The sequence below is a fragment of the Monodon monoceros genome, unplaced genomic scaffold (assembly GCF_005190385.1).
Source record: "Monodon monoceros isolate NGI ecotype Baffin Bay Population unplaced genomic scaffold, NGI_Narwhal_1 Super_Scaffold_6, whole genome shotgun sequence".
In the NCBI taxonomy this organism is placed as follows: domain Eukaryota; kingdom Metazoa; phylum Chordata; class Mammalia; order Artiodactyla; family Monodontidae; genus Monodon; species Monodon monoceros.
In genome coordinates, this window is record NW_021703783.1 from 78,273,990 (window position 1) to 78,291,315 (window position 17,326).

Sequence of the window (17,326 nt, forward strand, 5' to 3'; positions counted from 1 at the left end):
GAAAGACCAGGTAACATAAGGAAGAAGAAAAGCCTTTCATAGCAGCTTAAGTGGCCAGTCAAGGGGAGGGTTTTGTTTTGTACTTTTGGTTGAGCATTTTTCAAGCATTTCCCCCTTTATTTTTTTCTGTATTGGAAATACATTGCATTTTGTATATATAAGATTTTTTTTTTTACATTGGATGTGTCTTGTATGTTTTGAAAACTGTTAGTTTTGTATTTATGATACAGCTTACATAATTTTTTGTGTGTGTTGGTATACATTTTAATACACGAATTTAAAACATTTTATAAAAATAAAATTTCTAAAATACTTTTGAAAAACATTTTCAGATTGTTTCAGACTCCTTCCTTGTCCTTTGTTGATCAGAAAACGAATGTGAAAGAGTCTTCAAATTAAAGCCATCAACCTCTATCCATGCTTTGTCAGCTATATGTAATTTAATTCTATCAAAATTTTCTTTTTCCTCAGTTTGTCTCTGATGCCTGGTGTGGCTGGCATGGAGAAGATCCTGTAAAGAAGAGAATTCATTTATTCATTTTTTCGTTCAGTACATATTTGTTGAGAACTGCCTGGCATTTTTGTAGGTATTGGGGATATAGCAGTGAGCAAAACAAAGTCCTTGCCCTCCTGCAGTTGGGGGCTAGGGAGAGACAGAAAAAAAGTCAGTCAGTCAAATTTATAGTGATTAGTTGGTATGTAAGTGAGGAGAGGAGGAGGGCTACAGTTCTAGAGGGAGCTGCTTGTTTGGAAGGTGACACTCGAGTTCAGACCTGAAAGGTGAGGGAGGGAGTGAGTCAGGCAAGTATCTGGAGAGAGTCCCCAAGCAAGGGTACAGCAAGTGCAAAGACTGGAAAGTGGGACGGGTTGGTCTGTTCCAGAGCCAGCATGGAGGCTGGTGTGGCTGGAGAAGACTGAGCGAGGGGAGCTTAGTAGGAGGTGCAGTCAGCTCTGTGGAGGGTCTCCCAGGCCATGGCGAGGATGTCTACCCTGATATAGTAGCTAGCGCAGGAGTGTGAGCAGTGGGGAGATCTGACGTAAGCTGTAACTTGATCACTTTGGCGGTGGGAACCAGTTGAGGATCAGCTGAAAGGAGGACAGGTGAGGAGGGAAGCAGGGAGACCAATGAGAAGCTTTTACAATAATCTGGGCAAAATGAAGGCGGCTAGACTGGGGTGGCGGCAGGAGAGGCTGTGACAAGTTGGATTCTGGGTATACTTTGACGGTAAGAGTTAATAAGAGTTGCTAATGGATCGGATACAGGTTGTGAGAGGGACAAGTCAAGAATGATACCAAGGTTTTGGCCTCCGGCTTGAACAACTGGAAGAATAGAGTTGCTGTTAACTGAGATGAGAAGACTATGTAAAAGGAGTGGGGTTTAGGACAAAGTAAGTTTGAGGTAGGTGTTAGGAAGACACCTGGGGCTGTTGAGTAGATGGTTCTTTTATAGGAAAAGTCTCTGATGGAGATAAAAATCTGAGAGTCATCAGTGAATTGATGGTATTTAAAACCACAGGACCAGATGCAACAAAATGGGTGTAGATAGACAAGACAGGAGACCCCAGACTGAGCCCAGGGCAGTCTGGAGGTTGGTGAGCTGAGGGACCGGCACAGGACACCGAGAAGAACCAGCAAGGATTAACAGTTGCAGCTTAGTGTGGTAAGTGCAGCGGGTGTGGGGTCCTTCGCTCAGTGTGCTCTTGGGCAAAATTCTTTTATTGGTTTATTCGTGCAGCCACCTGTCTATCCTCTAGGTCTTGAATATCTACTATGCCTAGCACTGTTTTCAGCAGCAGCCAAGGCAATAAACAAACACATTTTAGTTGTTGGGGGAAATTGGGGACAAGAGATAATAAGAAACCCAGAAAATACCAGCAGTTGTCTTATCTGTAGGGGTTCCTCCCTCTCAGCATTGTTGTAAGGATTTAATAAGATAATGCTCACAGAGTGCTTACTTATCTCAGTGCTTGGACCAAGAAAGTGCTCACTGCACATTCCTTGGTGTTATTTGGGTCCCATCCTCTTGCGTGGCAACAGTTCCCCGATCACTCTCTCTCCCAGCAGTCATGCCTCTGCGTGATCTTTCCAAAGTGCTTATCTTATCATGTCAGTCGTCTTTAAAATCCTGGACCTGCTTGTGCTCTCTTGCTTCTGTGGCGTTGTATGTGCGGTTCTCTCTTCTATACTGCCCTCCCCCACCTAATTTTTTTTCCTGATTCCTTCTTATCTTTTTCCTTGAGATCCTTCTACTGAAGGCTTCCCTGCCCTCTTGTAGCCCCCTCTTTTGTCTGTCGTGGTTTTTTTGACCTGTATCATTTATTTAATGGAGTCCCCCATTAGACTGTAAGCTCAATGAAAGCCAGGTCTGTTAGGTGTTTTATACCAGAGTCCAATGGAAGCCTGGCTCCAGTTGGAGCCTCAATAAATCTTTGCTGAATGATTGGAATTCCTGTATGCCCACATGCCCATAGTGCATTCTGTGTTCTCCCTCTGCACTAGGATGTCACGAGGCTGTCAAATTAAGATGTAGCACATTACCAGCATTTTCTTTATCTTCCCATTTTAGTTTGGCATTTTGCTGTGAAGCATCGTTAGGGGAAAGTAAAACTTTACTTGGATAAAAAAAGATCTGCTTCCAAATTATATGAAATGAATAAACATATCCCTGGAGTGTTTAAGTTGGCAAGTATGGCAGTCTATTATTCAACATATGTTTTGTGTTATTATTATAATTTACTTACCGACCTTTAGAGAAGGAGAAAATGATTTTCTAATAACTCTTAGTCTCTTAAGAGCACTTGAATGGATTTCCTTGCTCATAACCTCTATCCTTAAGACTATGGATATACCATACAGCTATTAAAATACCTAAATTAGAAAATCATTTGCTGTGGGGCTATGAGTTTAACCCTAGAAGAATTGTTGTGTAGTTGTATATATTCACATGGCAGGGGCAGAAGAATTTGCATCAAACATGGGACTCAACAGAGACCAGGCCTTTGAAGTCATTTGGCATCAACAGGGACTTACTGCTGAGTCAGATGGCATTGTGAGCAGACCAAAACTTGGGACATTTTCGTTACAGTTATGATGCAGGAAAATGAGTCGCTGGTGTTCATTGTAACTTCATTTATGAGGTCAGGCCCTCAGAACTGCTTATCACGTGGAAGTAAAAGAAAAATCTGTCTCTGTAATTTCTCATCACCAGGGCTAGAGTAAGTATCTAGAGAGAGCATTCTGGGCCTGAGTTTGGGTTTGGTGGTTCTGAGCAACTGATCAGCTGGGAAACATCCAGCAGTGAATGAAGACTCCTGCTTAGTACCAAGGTGGCTGCTCTGAGGAGTTGGAGCAAACTTTCACATTCATCAGATTCAAATCTTCCTCCCCTCCCAAGCCCTTATTTTATCTTCACAGTAGTTGATGCGTTTGCAGACTATGCAGTCCTAGCTTACAGGGGAAGAACTACATCCCAGGCAGTTAATCTGATAAAGCCAGGGCCAGAATCCAAATCCGATTTTCTTTTCTTTATGGAAACACCCACTGGGCTATGTGTTGAGTGTTTCCGTTGGAAGTGGAATCCTCTTGGAAACGTGGCCAATGAACACCAGACTAGGGGTCAAGGTGTGAGTTTCAGCAGCTGGGGAGGATTTTGGAGATCTGTGTTTCTCATTTCTGATTTATTTGCTGCACTCTGTCAACTTTCTGAGACATAAAAAATCCTTTTTAGGAGGAAGGAAGAAGGAGCTACTATTTTTTTAAGGGCCTTTTATGTGTCAGGCCCCATGCTGGGCACTTTCCACACATTATTTAATTAAATCCTAACGACAAGGCTGCAAGCTGTTATCTCTGTTTTCTAGATGTGGAAACAGGTGTAGAGAGGTTAAATCACTAGGGCCCCATAGGCAAGGTGGGGAGCTGTAGTTTTGGTCCATGGTTGTTGGCCTCCACCACAGCCCCCTGGGCTGGAGGATCCAGGAGCGTCATTTCAGCTCTGCACTTAATTCATTGTTCATTTCACTCATTCACATCATGGGTCATGCATGACCGATCCTAAGTCCTGAGCTCTCAGAGATGATGTCAAAGGTGGTCTCTGGTGCTGAAGAGCTTCCACTTCTGTTACCCTGGCTAACCCATCTCTGTGCCCGTAGGGATTGCTCTTGGAAGAAAAGCAGCAGGGGCCATTCTGATGGGAGCCAGACAGACAGAAGAGGTTGGGGGATGCTTTGGATTTGCCAGCACTTGGCCGCGGCTCAACCTAGTCTCAGTTCACAAATGATTCAAACACTGAGCAAGGTAGGTGGCAGCCCTACTGCAACCTGGTCCGTGGAGAAGCCTGTTCTACTTCGAAACTTTTAGGGGGTTCATTTCAAATTAGTGGCAGCCCTGGGGCTAGTGGATCCATATGTTTCTTCTGCCATCTTGATTTCATTTCCTTTTCTCCTTTTCCTTAAATTTGAAAAGGTGCCAACTCTCAGAGCCTCAGTTTCCTCATTTGTCAAATAGGGACTGCAACATCTAATTGCAAGGTTTTTGTGAGGATTGAAAAATATGTCAAACATCTGACACAGGTCTCAATAGTAGAATTTACCTTTGTCCCAGTTACAAATTGCTATTCCTTTGCTGCCCACATTTCCTTGGTTTGCAAATTGGGACTGTGCGGCTTTTGCTCCATAGAACACACCTCACTCCACGCATCCTTCTCTACCTCATGGTGGATCTATCCTCATGGCTATTGGCTCCCAGGAGACAGACCTTGCTCAGCAGGAAAGCTGTCCCAGACGTTATTCTTTTTGGGATATGCATGGACTTGAGTGGTGGAGGATTAGGAGTGGCGTTGGGGAAAAGACCTTGGGCCACAGCGGCTTTGCTTTGGCTGTCAAGTGGATCCAAGTTCAAATCCTGGCTGCACTACCATTCCAGCTGTGTGGCCTTCAGCAAATGGTTTAATCTTCTCAAGGAGCTACTTCCGTGGTAGCCTCGGATGTGGGGATCTACGTGGGCTACCCAGCTTCTCAGGGGATCTGGAGGGCCTGGTCCATCCAGGAGTGAAGCTTCTCACACTTTACTGCATAAACCGCCCCCCACCCCAAACCCAGGTCTCACTCCAGACCAAATAACTCAGAGTTGCCAGGCATGGGACCCAGGCATCCATGTGTTTGAAAGTTCCCCGGGTGATTCCAGAGCACAGCGGAGGTTGAGAACCCATGTCCTCCGCCCTTGCCCTGGATGGCCTACCAAGCCATTGCCAGTCCCACTCCTGTGCCACAGCCAGCTGTGTCTGTGATGTCTGCTTTTGCAGCATGGTTTGTCCACCTGCTCTGTTGTGACACCCTCAGGAGCGTCCCGAGCAGCACAGATGTCTGGTGTGCATATTAGCACAGCTGCGGGGGTGTTTTCTGCTTGGATTTGATGGCTAGCTTATAGAGCAACTCTGCCAAGGTTGGAGTATTACCAGTATTACCAGTTCCTCCTCCCGTCACTGTTTTCTCTGTTCAGGTGTCTCACCTGTGTCTGTTTGCTTTCACCTTTTACCTAGTGCTGTGACATTCCCATTGTGACAGATACTGGGTGTTTTTTTTGTTGTTGTTGTTTTGTGGCAGATACTGTTGGTGGCCATCCTAATATCCAGTCTCTCCCTTTTCCTCACTAACAACTGCTGTATTGTTGGGAGCTGCCGTGTGCTCAGCTACAATCAACAACAGCTACATTTTCCAATTGCTTATCTAGAGGTAGCAGATGTAAGCAGAACTTGTAGGGTGAAGCTTCCAGGAAAGCTCCTAAAAGCTTGCCTTACTCAGTTGGGAGGCAGGAGCCCTTCATTCCTTACCATCTTTTTTCCTGCCTGGAATGTGGATTCGCTGAATGATGGTCTAACAGCCATTTTGTGCCCATGAGGTGACCTTGTAGATGGATGCCACAAGCTAAGGGTGGCAGAGCAGAAATATAGAAGGAGCTTGGGATTTTGATGACAACTGTGGAGCTACCATTCCAGCCCTGCACTATTTATCTCTGAAGTTCATGTTACATGAGAAAATATTCAACCTCTCCCTTGTTTTAAGAGACTCTTATCTCTGGTCTTTGCTACTAGTCCCTGAATTCAGCTCCTGATACTCCCATAAACAAACCAAGTATATAAGAAGAGTTCAGCAAATGTCAGTGACCCCTGCATCCCTGTCTGTTCCATCCCCTAGCCCTAGCCACCCACCGTACCTCCTCTAATAACTAGAAATCAAGGTGGAAGATTGTTGAAGTTTGGTGGAATCTCAGAAAGGCACAGACAGGTGATTCATGGACCAGGCCCAGTCCACAGAGGAGTTTTGTTTGGCCCACACTTAATTTTTAAAAACACACTGAACTTGTTGCCAGCATTTGAAAATCTGGTGGTTTCACATAAAAATCCTGATTTCTTAGAAAATCTATTGAGCCAGGGTCGTCTTTTCTTCCTGGCAGCCATCAGCTGGAACTGAGCATCAGCTGCCCCCTGAGATGGTGGATGCGTGGATCATCACAGTCCACCTTCACTCATGTCACCTGTGTGGCCTGAAGGAATCTGAGTTTGCAGTCTTCCCTCTCCCTGCCAAGTGCGCACCCCAGAGATGGTCTGCTAAAACAGGATTCCTGAATTTCCTGTGCCTTTCCTCCTTCCCAGTCTCCCCTGACCCAACACTAGCATGTTGGGCTTTTTGGGTTTTGTTCTTCTCTGAGAAAACTGTGCACGCATTTAAAAAAAAATTATTTATTTTTGGCTGCATTGGGTCTTTGTTGCTGTGCGCGGGCTTTCTCTAGTTGTGGTGAGTGGGGGCTACTCTTTGTTGCGATGCGCGGGCTTCCCATTGTGGTGGCTTCTCTTGTTGTGGAGCAAGGGCTCTAGGCGCGCGGGCTTCAGTAGTTGTGGTTCACGGGCTCTATAGCGCAGGCTCAGTATTTGCGGCGCACGGGCTTAGTTGCTTCACAGCATGTGTGATCTTCCCGGATCAGGGCTCGAACCTGTGTCCCCTGCATTGGCAGGTGGATTCTTAACCACTGCATCACCAGGGAAGCCCCTATCTTTATTTTTATTTATTTATTTTGGGCTGCATTGGGTCTTCATTGCTGCACGTGGGCTTTCTCTAATTGTAGCAAGTGGGGCCTACTCTTCGTTGCTACTCTTCGTTGCGGTGCTTGGGCTTCTTATTGCAGTGGCTTCTCTTCTGGAGCACAGGCTCTGGGCGCGTGGGCTCAGTAACTGTGGCTCACAGGCTCTAGAGTGCAGGCTCAGTAGTTGTGGCGCACAGGCTTAGTTGCTCTGCGGCATGTGGGATCTTCCCAGACCAGGGCTCGAACCTGTGTCCCCTGCATTGGCAGGCAGATTCTTAACCACTGCACTACCAGGCAAGTCCCTCATATGTCTTATTGACGAGAGGCAACAAGAGGGAGAACTGCACGCTCCCTGGGGAGCAGCTGTTGGGCATTTGATTGAAGCACCGAGACGTCCAGAGGACAATTAAATTGAGTATTGAATATGGATAGTTTTGAATGGCTTTTATTACCATGTTGTGAACTGACTTCAAGTTGCTAAGAGCAGCTCCATCTCAGCTTGCTCTTACCGGGTGCTGAGACATCACTCCGAGTTTTCCAGTATGGCAGGACTTGCAAGATGCTCTGGGCTTGTGAAGTGACATGTGTGCTCCTCGGCTGTCTGAAAACCTCAGCGGCTGTACTGCCACCTTCAGCTGGAGTGACCCTACTGGAGCCGTTAAATGGAGAATCTCTATCTCAGTCTGACGTGTGTGTAAGTCTTTATATCATTAGTCATTAACTATGCTTGGGAAGTTAAATGCCCATGAAGCTCTTACAAACAAACATAGGTCTCTGGGGTTTTGGAGAGAAAAACAAAAACTGTCTGGATGATAATTTGTAGCTATGATTATTTATGAGCAACAGAGTGCAGCATGTTGGGTTGGGAATGATCATCTCTGCATTAGCGACTAAGTAAAATGGAGCCACGGTGAACACAGAGTGAATTCTCGGTCAGTAGACTGGCTTGAGGTCAAGACAGGAAACAGTTAAGTGGAACCGGCATTTCCCAGGTCAGCACCAAAGTCTTAGGGTTAATTCCACTGCAAAAATTTGAGTATTAATGGAATCTCATAGGATGCCGGATGGTGATTGGGCAACAGACCTAATGAAATTCCCTGCTTTGGAATTGGTTTCTGTGGGAAGCAGGACCCTGTTGCTGGGGCAAGCTGGGCGTGTGGATGGCTGGAAGGGAGTGCGGGGGAGGCTGTTGGAGCCTTGGTGCAGGTAGACTCTGCCAGCCTTTGTTGGTTGGTTACCCACTTTTAAGAAAATGTGTCTATAACTGTCATATTACTTAATTTTCATAGGAAACATACTCAGTGAATAGCTTGTATAAAAAGAATTGAAGGGCTTCCCTGGTGGCACAGTGGTTGAGAGTCCGCCTGCCGATGCAAGGGACACGGCTTTGTGCCCCGGTCTGGAAAGATCCCACATGCCGCGGAGCGGCTGGGCCCGTGAGCCATGGCTGCTGAGCCTGCGCGTCCGGAGCCTGTGCTCCACAACGGGAGAGGCCCCGACAGTGAGAGGCCCGTGTACAGCAAAAAAAAAAAAAAAAGAGGCTTCATTCCATACAGACTTCTGAACACGGTTATTGTATTCCAGTTCTGTGGAAGAACAACTCTGGAGGCTAGCCCACTTATCAAATTTTCTTTTCTTTTCAGAAATAGCTTAGGAGCAATGCTGCTTGGGGTCCAAGTATGAATTTTCGCTGATTTTTGAGACTGTGGCCATGTGTTCTTTATCTAAGCCCGTCTTCTGCCCGATCATATCCAAACATTTTATGCACCAGCAATATTCCCAAGTATTCCAGCAGAAAATCTGGTATGTCTTGAAAAAAATCACTTCCATGACTTATTAATGAACTAACTAGGCATAATTTTCATTGGGTTCATTTACCCAAATTTATCATAGAGTATCATTTAAGAAGAAAAAAAAATAGATGGAGTAATTGAATCGAAGTCCTTTTTGGAATAATATTAACATTCCAGGATCTCCACCCCCATGGATATTTGTTGCCAATGTGTCAAATTTCCCCTTCAAGAAAATGAGGTGCAAATCCCTTCAGTACAAGGGCTGCCTCTCTTCTGTTTGCCCCTCAGACTCCCTCCTCCCTCTTCCCTGCCCTGTTGTGGTTCTGGAGGTGCCTTGTGTAGACCAAATCAATGCGCTCCTTGCCCTATGGCTTCCAGTGGGTTTAGGTAATGCAGGGTGGATGGTGCAGAGTGAGATCAGGGTATTTTTTTTATTTAATTGAAGTTTAGTTGGTTTACAGTATTGTGTTAGTTTCAGGTGTACAGCAAAGTGATTCAGTTTCATACATATATATATATATTTTTTTCCAGATTCTTTTTCATTGTACGTTATTACAAGATATTGAATATAGTTCCCTATGCTATACATCAGGTCCTTGTTATCTGTTTTATATATAGTAGTGCGTATCTGTTAATCCCAAACTCCTAATTTATCCCTTTCCCCTTTGGTAACCATAAGTTTGTTTTCTATGTCTGTGAGTCTGTTTCTGTTTTGTAAAGAAGTTCATTTGTATCATTTTTTAGGATTCCACATATGTGATATCATATGATACCTGTCTTTCTCTGTCTGTGCTTAGTATGATAATCTCTAGATCCATCCATATTGCTGCAAATGACATTATTTCATTTTTTAACGGCCAAGTAATATTCCATTGTGTATATGTACCACATCTTCTTTATCCATTCATCTGTTGGTGGACATTTAGGATGCTTCAGTGTCTTGGCTATTGTAAATAGTGCTGCTGTGAACATTGGGGTGCATCTATCTTTTAAATTAGAGTTCTTGTCTTTTCTGGATATATGCCCAGGAATGGGATTGCTGGATAATATGGTAACTGTATTTTTAGTTTTTTAGGGGACTTTCATACTGTTCTCCATAGTGATTGTACCAATTTACATTCCCAGCAACAGTGTAGCAGTTTCCCTTTTCTCCACATCCTCTCCAGCATTTATTATTTAGAGACTTTTTGATGATGGCCATTCTGACCGGTGTGAGATGATACCTCACTGTAGTTTTGATTTGCATTTCTCTAATAACTAGTGATGCTGAACATCTTTTCATGTACCTGTTGGCCATCTGTATGTCTCCTTTGGAGAAATGTCTATTTAGGTCTTCAGCCCATTTTTTTTTTTTTTTAAGTTTTTTTGTCTTCTCTTTTTAAAAAAAATTATTTTTGCCTGTGTTGGGTCTTCGTTGCTGCACATGGGCTTTCTCTAGTTGCGGCAAGCAGGGGCTACTCTTTGTTGCGGGGTGCGGGCTTCTTACTGTGGTGGCTTCTCTTGTTGCAGAGCACAGGCTCTAGGCATGTGGGCTTCAGTAGTTGTGGCGCACGGGCTTAGTTGCTCCACGGCATGTGGGATCTTCCTGGACCAGGGATCGAACCCATGTCCGCTGCATTGGCAGGCAGATTCTTAACCACTGTGCCACCAGGGAAGCCCACATTCTTTTTTCTAAATATTCTTTTCCATTATGGTTTATCATAGGATATTGAATATAGTTCTTTGTGCTATACAGTAGGACCTTGTTGTTTATCCATCCTGTATATAAAAGCTTACATCTGCTCACCCCAACCTCCCACTCCATCCCTCCCCCAACCCGTAGTCTACCCCTTGGCAACCACAAGTCTCTTCTCTACATCTGGGAGTCTCATCAGTGTCTTATTATAGTTTTCAGAGTACAGGTCTTTTGCCTCCTTAGGTAGGTTTATTCCTAGGTATTTTATTCTTTTTGATGTGATGGTAAATGGGATTGTTTCCTTAATTTCTCTTTCTGATACTTTGTTGTTAGTATATAGGAATGCAATAATTTTCTGTATATTAATTCTGTATCCTGCAACTTTACTAAATTCATTGATGAGCTCTAATAGTTTTCTAGTGGTTTTCACAGTGACAGTGTTACTTCTTCCTTTCCAGTTTGGATTCATTTTACTTCTTTTTCTTGTCTAACTGCTGTGGCTAGGACTTCCAAAACTATGTTGAAAAAAAGTGGTGAGAATGGGCATTCTTGTCTTGTTCCTGATCTTAGAGGGAATGCTTTCAGCTTTTCACCATTGAGTACAGTAAGTCCCCTACATATGAACCTTCAAGTTGCAAACTTTCAAAGATGCAAATGTGTTCCATCAACATCAGGCATGAATGAAGTTGCAGCTTGCCCTCTGTCTCCTATTGCTGATGATCCTTCAGCTCTACCATCTCGCACCTCCTCCGCCTCCTCCAGTCAGTAATTCTTCTTGCCTGTTGACTCGATGCCAGCCCCTGGATGCCAGCTGTTGTACTGTACTACTGTACTTTTCAAGGTACTGTACTGTAAGATTAAAAGTGTTTTATTTTTTGTTTTTTATGTATTATTTGTGTGAAAAGTATTATAAGCCTATTACAGTACTATATAGCCAATTGTATTAGTTGGGTTCCTAGGCTAACTTTGTTGGACTTATGAACAAATTGGACTTACAGATGTGCGCTTGGAATGGAACTCGTTCGTATGTAGGGGACTTACTCTATGATGTTAGCTGTGGATTTGTCATGTATGGCCTTTATTATGTTGAGGTATGTTTCCTCTTTGCCCACTTTCTGGAGAGTTATCATAAATGGATGTTGAATTTTATCAAAAGCTTTTTCTGCATCTGTTGAGATGATCATATGGTTTTTCTTCAATTTGTGAGTGCGGTGTATCACATTGATTGATTTGCAGATGTTGAAAAATCCTTGTATCCCTGGTATAAATCTCACTTGGTCGTGGTGTATGATCCTTTTAATGTATTGTTGGATTTGTGTTTTGTTGAGGTAGTTTTGCTAGTATTTTGTTGAGGATGTTTGTATCTACATTCACCAGTGATGTTGGCCTGCAATTTTCTTTTTTTGTGATATCTTTGTCTGGTTTTTGGTATCAGGGTGATGGTGGACTCATAGAATGAGCTCAGAAGTATTCCTTCCCCTGCAGTTTTTTGGAATAGTTTCAGAAGGATAGGCGTTAACTCTAAATGTTTGGTAGAATTCACCTGTGAAGCCATCTGGTCTAGGACTTTTGTTTGCTGGGAGTTTTTTAAATTACTGATCCCTTTCTGAAGCCCACAGCACCTGTCTGGAAGCCCCCTCCACGAGCCGCCTCCTTTCCCACTCCCTTCAGGCCACACCAGCCCAGGGTTAGTTTCCCTACATGCTGCCAAGACCTTTGTTAGTATTCTACTTATTAAACTCTTAAATTCTCCCAATTGGAGTGTGCCATCTACTTCATGCTGGGATCATAACTGATACAAATAAGCATTTATCCACAGAGATAATAAATAAGAGGATTGCTGACCTCTTGGTGGCTAGCAAAGATTAAAAAGGGGCTGAATTAGCCCAGGCAAAGCATTACTGTCTAAAATTCCAGCCCAAACCTTCCTTCAGGAAACCTGCCCTTCTGCCTCTGTGAATGTTGCCCCATCTCTGGATGGTTTTAGCCCTTTCAGGTTCAAAGCCCTAGGCCTCTGCATGTCAGGCTGGGAGCACCCCGTGATTGGTTTGGCATGTGTTTTGGAGAGTAACTTGGATCCAGCAGTGGGGAGATCTTTTGCTGAAAGTCACAGGATATGGAATGTGAATCATTGATTTTTCCAGTGTGTCTCTAACATGACCCTTTTATTACTCGACTCATAGCTGGTACATGTGTTTTAGGAAAAATGAGTGTTGTTATGGAAAATCTGTGTCCCCTCAAAATCCATATGTTGATGACCTAATGCTCCATGGTGAGTATCTGGAAATGGGCCTTTGGGAGATAATTAGGGTAAGATGGGGTCATGGGGGTGGGGCCCTCATGATGGGATTAGTGCCTTTATAAGAAGAGAAGCCAGAGAGCTTGATGCTCCCTCACCCTCTGCAGACACACACCACAGAGAGCTCATGTGAGCACACAGCAAGACAGCAGCCACCAACAAGCCAAGCCAGGAGAAAAGGGCCTTAGAATGAAACCTACCTTGCTGGCACCTTGATCTTGGACTTCCCAGGACCTCCAGAACTGTGAGAAATAAATTTGTTGTTTAAGCCACCCAGTATTTTGTTATGGCAGCCTAAGACAAACATGTAGATGTTGTCCTGTAAAAGTAATCTAGTTTGGTAGTCCTCCCTCTTTTACCAATTTCTGTTTTGGTAATTCTTCCTTACAGCCCACTTTAACATTAAAGACAATGGGGGCTTTATGGCTGAAATTCAAGCTTTAAAGGCCTGGCTGAACTTGGAAATGAGCAAATTTTCTCAATTTTGCCAAATGAAAAAAATCCCTTTAGCTATGGATGCTGAGAAGGCCGGGCCTTTGGTTCTATCCTAAATGGAAGTGGGAAGGTGCTCACAGAATGATGCCAAGCACCAGCAGCTGTACAGTTTCCATTTTATTTTGTGTGTTTTTTTATAGGATATAAATAATGACAAAAATTACAAAATTTATAACGGAAGCCCAAGCATATTTACATGTTTCCTTTTCAGCAAAGCTACTATTTACTTTGCTCCTATACAGTTTCTTTTTGGTACCATATTTTAGGGATATTTTACTCTCAATTTACTACATACATATCGACAGTGAATAGGCAAAATATATACAAGGAACTGTTCAGTTCAAGTAATTTAATATTGTATTAAAATTCTCCAACACTGAACTAAAACCATATACATTTGTCAGTTTGAAATAAAATTTAGTTGTCTTTAAAACTCACCAACTGATGAATGTAACTGATAATCTCAGGTTTAAAATAATATTGGTTAATTAAAAAAATTAAGACAATCCCACAATTTATCCATATCGCTTATTATAATGAACTCCAAAATGATTCACAATATGATTGGTTAGAACAATATACATTAAAATGTTATTTTTTCTATAGTGATATTGGTACTGTTTATATAATTTGATTCTACATAAATATACATTATGGTATCATACAAATACTCCACAGAGACATTAAAAAAATTAAAATATCTTAATGAAATGTAAGTAAATTTTATTTAATCAAAGAGTAAGCAAACATTTATTTTGTTTCAAGAAAAGAGTTTTATTACTTTGGAATCTCTCTTTTTTTTTTGTATTTGTGTTTTTCTAGAAAAAAAATTTTTTTTTGCAATAGAATTTTATTAACATCTTTCTCAAACAAACAAGGTTTCCATGACAGAAATCTTGACAGCAGGAGCCCTAGGTTTTTTGTTTAACATGTTTTTTTAAAACTGTGAAGTTTAAAAAAAAAAAAAAATCTTTGCAGGCTTATGGCTGTGTCAGCACTTTCGATAAGACGCCAGCCTGCTTGCCCAAATCTCCTGCTCTAGTGAGCGTCTCTGGTATAGTACTTTGCAACGCCCAAGCCAGTTCTCTTGGTAGTAGCAGTAGAAATTTAGTTATTTGAAATGAAAGCAAAACATCCCTCACAACTAACCTAGTTTTCTTATCAATGTGTTAGTGAAACATTCTTTTAATAAAAATATTTAATACAAGACACATTTTTTCTGTGCATAATAAATTCCTCTGTTTTAAATCATTAAGTTTTTGAATCAATCCATAGATGTAAAGGTTTTCTTTATCTGACATAGTTGATTACATATAAAATCCACAAATATAGAAATTGGGAAATAGGATTTCCTTGCAATCAGGGGTATTTTTTGTCCTTTTGCATGAAACGATACTCAGTGAGATAAGGATTTTACAGATGCTTTCTGGGGGTAGTTCTGTTCTCATTCTACCTTGAAAACTGCTGACAGTGAAAAATAAACCCAAGATTTTTATACTTTTAGGCAGTATTAGAGATCCCCTGTATTTTTTTTCTTAAGGTATTATCCCCAAATACAGCAAAGCAAGTGTTGGGGCAAAGTCACTAGAAATACCTTGGGTGGTAGCAGGGAGGGGAGTCGGGAGAGTGAGCCACAAATCTCAACTCATTTCTCTCAGGGGTTACGACTGGAAAGTCTTGGTTGCACTTTCTGTCACTGGTGCAGAAAGAACGTCCCCAGGAATGGCCAGTGGCCTTTCGCCCGTGACAAGGCCACACAAACAGCAGTCTTCCTCCTGCGCTGGGTGGAAAGCCTGCTCCGGGACTGCTCGGCGTGCAAGGCACCGCGAGGACGGGAGGACGGTGAGTATCAGAAAATCGTGGTCTCATACTTGGTATTTATTCCCCTCTTGGTTTCTTGTCCCGGCTCCACAATCCACGGCAGATTGGCCAGAGTCTTTTGCTCAGATGGGTCGATCTGCTTTAAAACAGAAAGGCTGATGCCCGTTATACGGTACCTGCCTGGGGTTGCACGCATGCATCCTAACGCTGCCTGGAAACCATCACTGTGCTCTGGCAGGACCTCAGGATGTTGGGGGTGTGAGAGTCATCTGTTCATTCTTCTGATACACATTTACTGCAAGGCACTGGGCGGGGGGGATGGTGAGTGAGACACAGCCCTTGCTCTTGAAGGCACACAGGTGGGGAGCAGACGTAGGAATACTTTACTGAGAAGTGAGATTTGAGGGGGAAGAGGGTGCTCTGTGGGCACCCAGGAAGGCCACTGACCCCATGTCAGGAGCCAGGGGGGCTTCCTAGAGAAGGTGAACCAGGCTATGTCCTGCCTGCCTCTCAAGCCTCCAGTGGTTTCCATTACAGTCAGAATAAACCCAGAGTCCTCGAGGTGACCCACGGTGGCCCTGTCCGCCTGCCTTTCTACGCTCCAGCCACACCGGCCTCCCTGCTGCTCCCTGTACACCAAGCCCCAGCCCAGACCCTCTGTGCTCATCACCTCTCTGCCTGAATACTCTCCAGACATCTGCCTGCTTTATGCCCTAATGTGAATCAGGGTGCAGTTCAAACATCACCTCCTCACCAGTTTACCCCAAGCAAAATAGCACCTCAACTTTCCTGCTTTCCTCTGCTGCTCTATTCTTTATAATCCTTTTTGCCACATACATCATGTTTATTTGTTCATCCTCCACTACAATGTATGCTTATGAAGGTGGGATTCTGTCTGTTCTGTTTACTCCTGTTTCCCTCAAACTCAGAAAAGCTCCCGGCAACCCACTAAACAGTAGGCACCCAATAAATACTTGTTGACTAGACATTATTTAAAAGTTAATTAAGGTAATGTCTAAACGGAGAGCTGGAGGAGAAGCAAGAGTTTCCTAGTAAAGGCAGGGGGTGTGGAGCAGCATGTGCAAGGTCCCCGAGGTAAGGGAAAGAGGCCAGCTGAGGGCTTGCAGTCAGGTCGCCGAGGGCACCCGGGGGGGAGACAACTGAGGGTGAAGAGGTGAGTGGGCCCAGGTCAGGGTGAGCCTTGAACCAAACTGAGCTGTAAAACGTCAACACCATTTCAGCCCCTGCCTGTACAAGGTTAAACAGGCCCTTTCTGGGTGAAGCTTGAGTTCTGAGCTCTCACGGGCGGCCTGGAGCAGTTCTCCACCAGATTGCTGCCTCTTTCTTTGGTGTTTCCATGTCTCCCCCTGGCCCTGGCCACCTGCTCTGCTCAGGAAACCGGAGCAAGGGAGCTGTCCGAAGAGTGCAGGGGTCTGTGCCCGTCGGCCACCTGCAATTTGACTGTATCTCCACAAGGCTGTGGGGAGGACTCTACATGTCTAATCATGGGCTGTTTCTCAAAAATAAACTACTGGGGCCGAGGGAAAGGGAACACAGACACCTATTGAGGGGGACAGGATCTTGGGGCAGTTAAAGGACAGCAGTATTATTCACTGTATGTTTCATATTTTTCAGTGAAGGCTTCTAAATGAATATTCTGAGCTCTTATGGCACACACCCTTTGTGCTCATCTGGAAGAAATCTATGGGGACCAGACAAAAGTCAGATGGAGGTCCCTGCCACGAACAGATTTATCCAGCCCACACAGGAATGAATACAGTACTCTAAGAGCTAATCCCCCAAATGTTCTGAAAATTCCTGGACATTTGACTTGCTTTTCTTGTGGGATAAGATAGATAGACAGACAATAAATAAACAGGGGAAGCCTGGGTGGTCCAGGAGAAGCCTCTCTGTGTAGCTGGGCCCTGGATGACAAGCCAGACTCAGCCGTGCAGAAACAAGGGGGAGACAAAGCCAGGTGGAGGGAACAGGGGGCACAGAGGCCTTAGGTGGGAGTGAGCTTTGTTTCTAGGAAGAAGAAGGCCTGAGTGTCAGAGAGGAGTGTGGTGGGAAATTGGGGCAGTGGTACCATGATCTGGTCTGTGTTTTAAGAAGGTCACCCTGGTTGCCGGGCAGAGGAGGGGAGTTTTTAGGAGATGTATGGGA

The 17,326-nt window shown here is 43.9% G+C and overlaps 2 protein-coding genes across 43 annotated transcripts in view; one reads left to right on the forward strand and one right to left on the reverse strand.

Annotated features, from left to right (window-relative positions):
• Window positions 1-15,055, forward strand: part of APAF1 (apoptotic peptidase activating factor 1) — a 109,361-nt gene extending 94,306 nt beyond the window's left edge. For 5 of the 8 annotated variants that reach the window (XR_003791006.1, XR_003791005.1, XR_003791004.1 and 2 more), the window contains exons 27-29: window positions 472-1,660; window positions 4,149-4,293; window positions 12,952-13,073. The gene's annotated coding sequence lies outside the window, so the exon portion shown is untranslated. Of the gene's footprint in view, window positions 1-471; window positions 1,661-4,148; window positions 4,294-8,720; window positions 9,351-12,951; window positions 13,074-14,997 lie in introns of those variants that run through there. The other 3 variants (XR_003791002.1, XR_003791003.1, XR_003791008.1) reach the window with 3 other exon arrangements.
• ANKS1B (ankyrin repeat and sterile alpha motif domain containing 1B) overlaps window positions 180-17,326 on the reverse strand; it is a 1,184,309-nt gene continuing 1,167,162 nt past the window's right edge. For 11 of the 35 annotated variants that reach the window (XM_029204271.1, XM_029204269.1, XM_029204277.1 and 8 more), the window contains one exon: window positions 13,085-15,296. In XM_029204271.1, the coding sequence (XP_029060104.1) occupies window positions 15,189-15,296 (108 nt within the window). In that variant the 3' untranslated portion in view covers window positions 13,085-15,188. Of the gene's footprint in view, window positions 512-13,084; window positions 15,316-17,326 lie in introns of those variants that run through there. The other 24 variants (XM_029204270.1, XM_029204267.1, XM_029204278.1 and 21 more) reach the window with 8 other exon arrangements.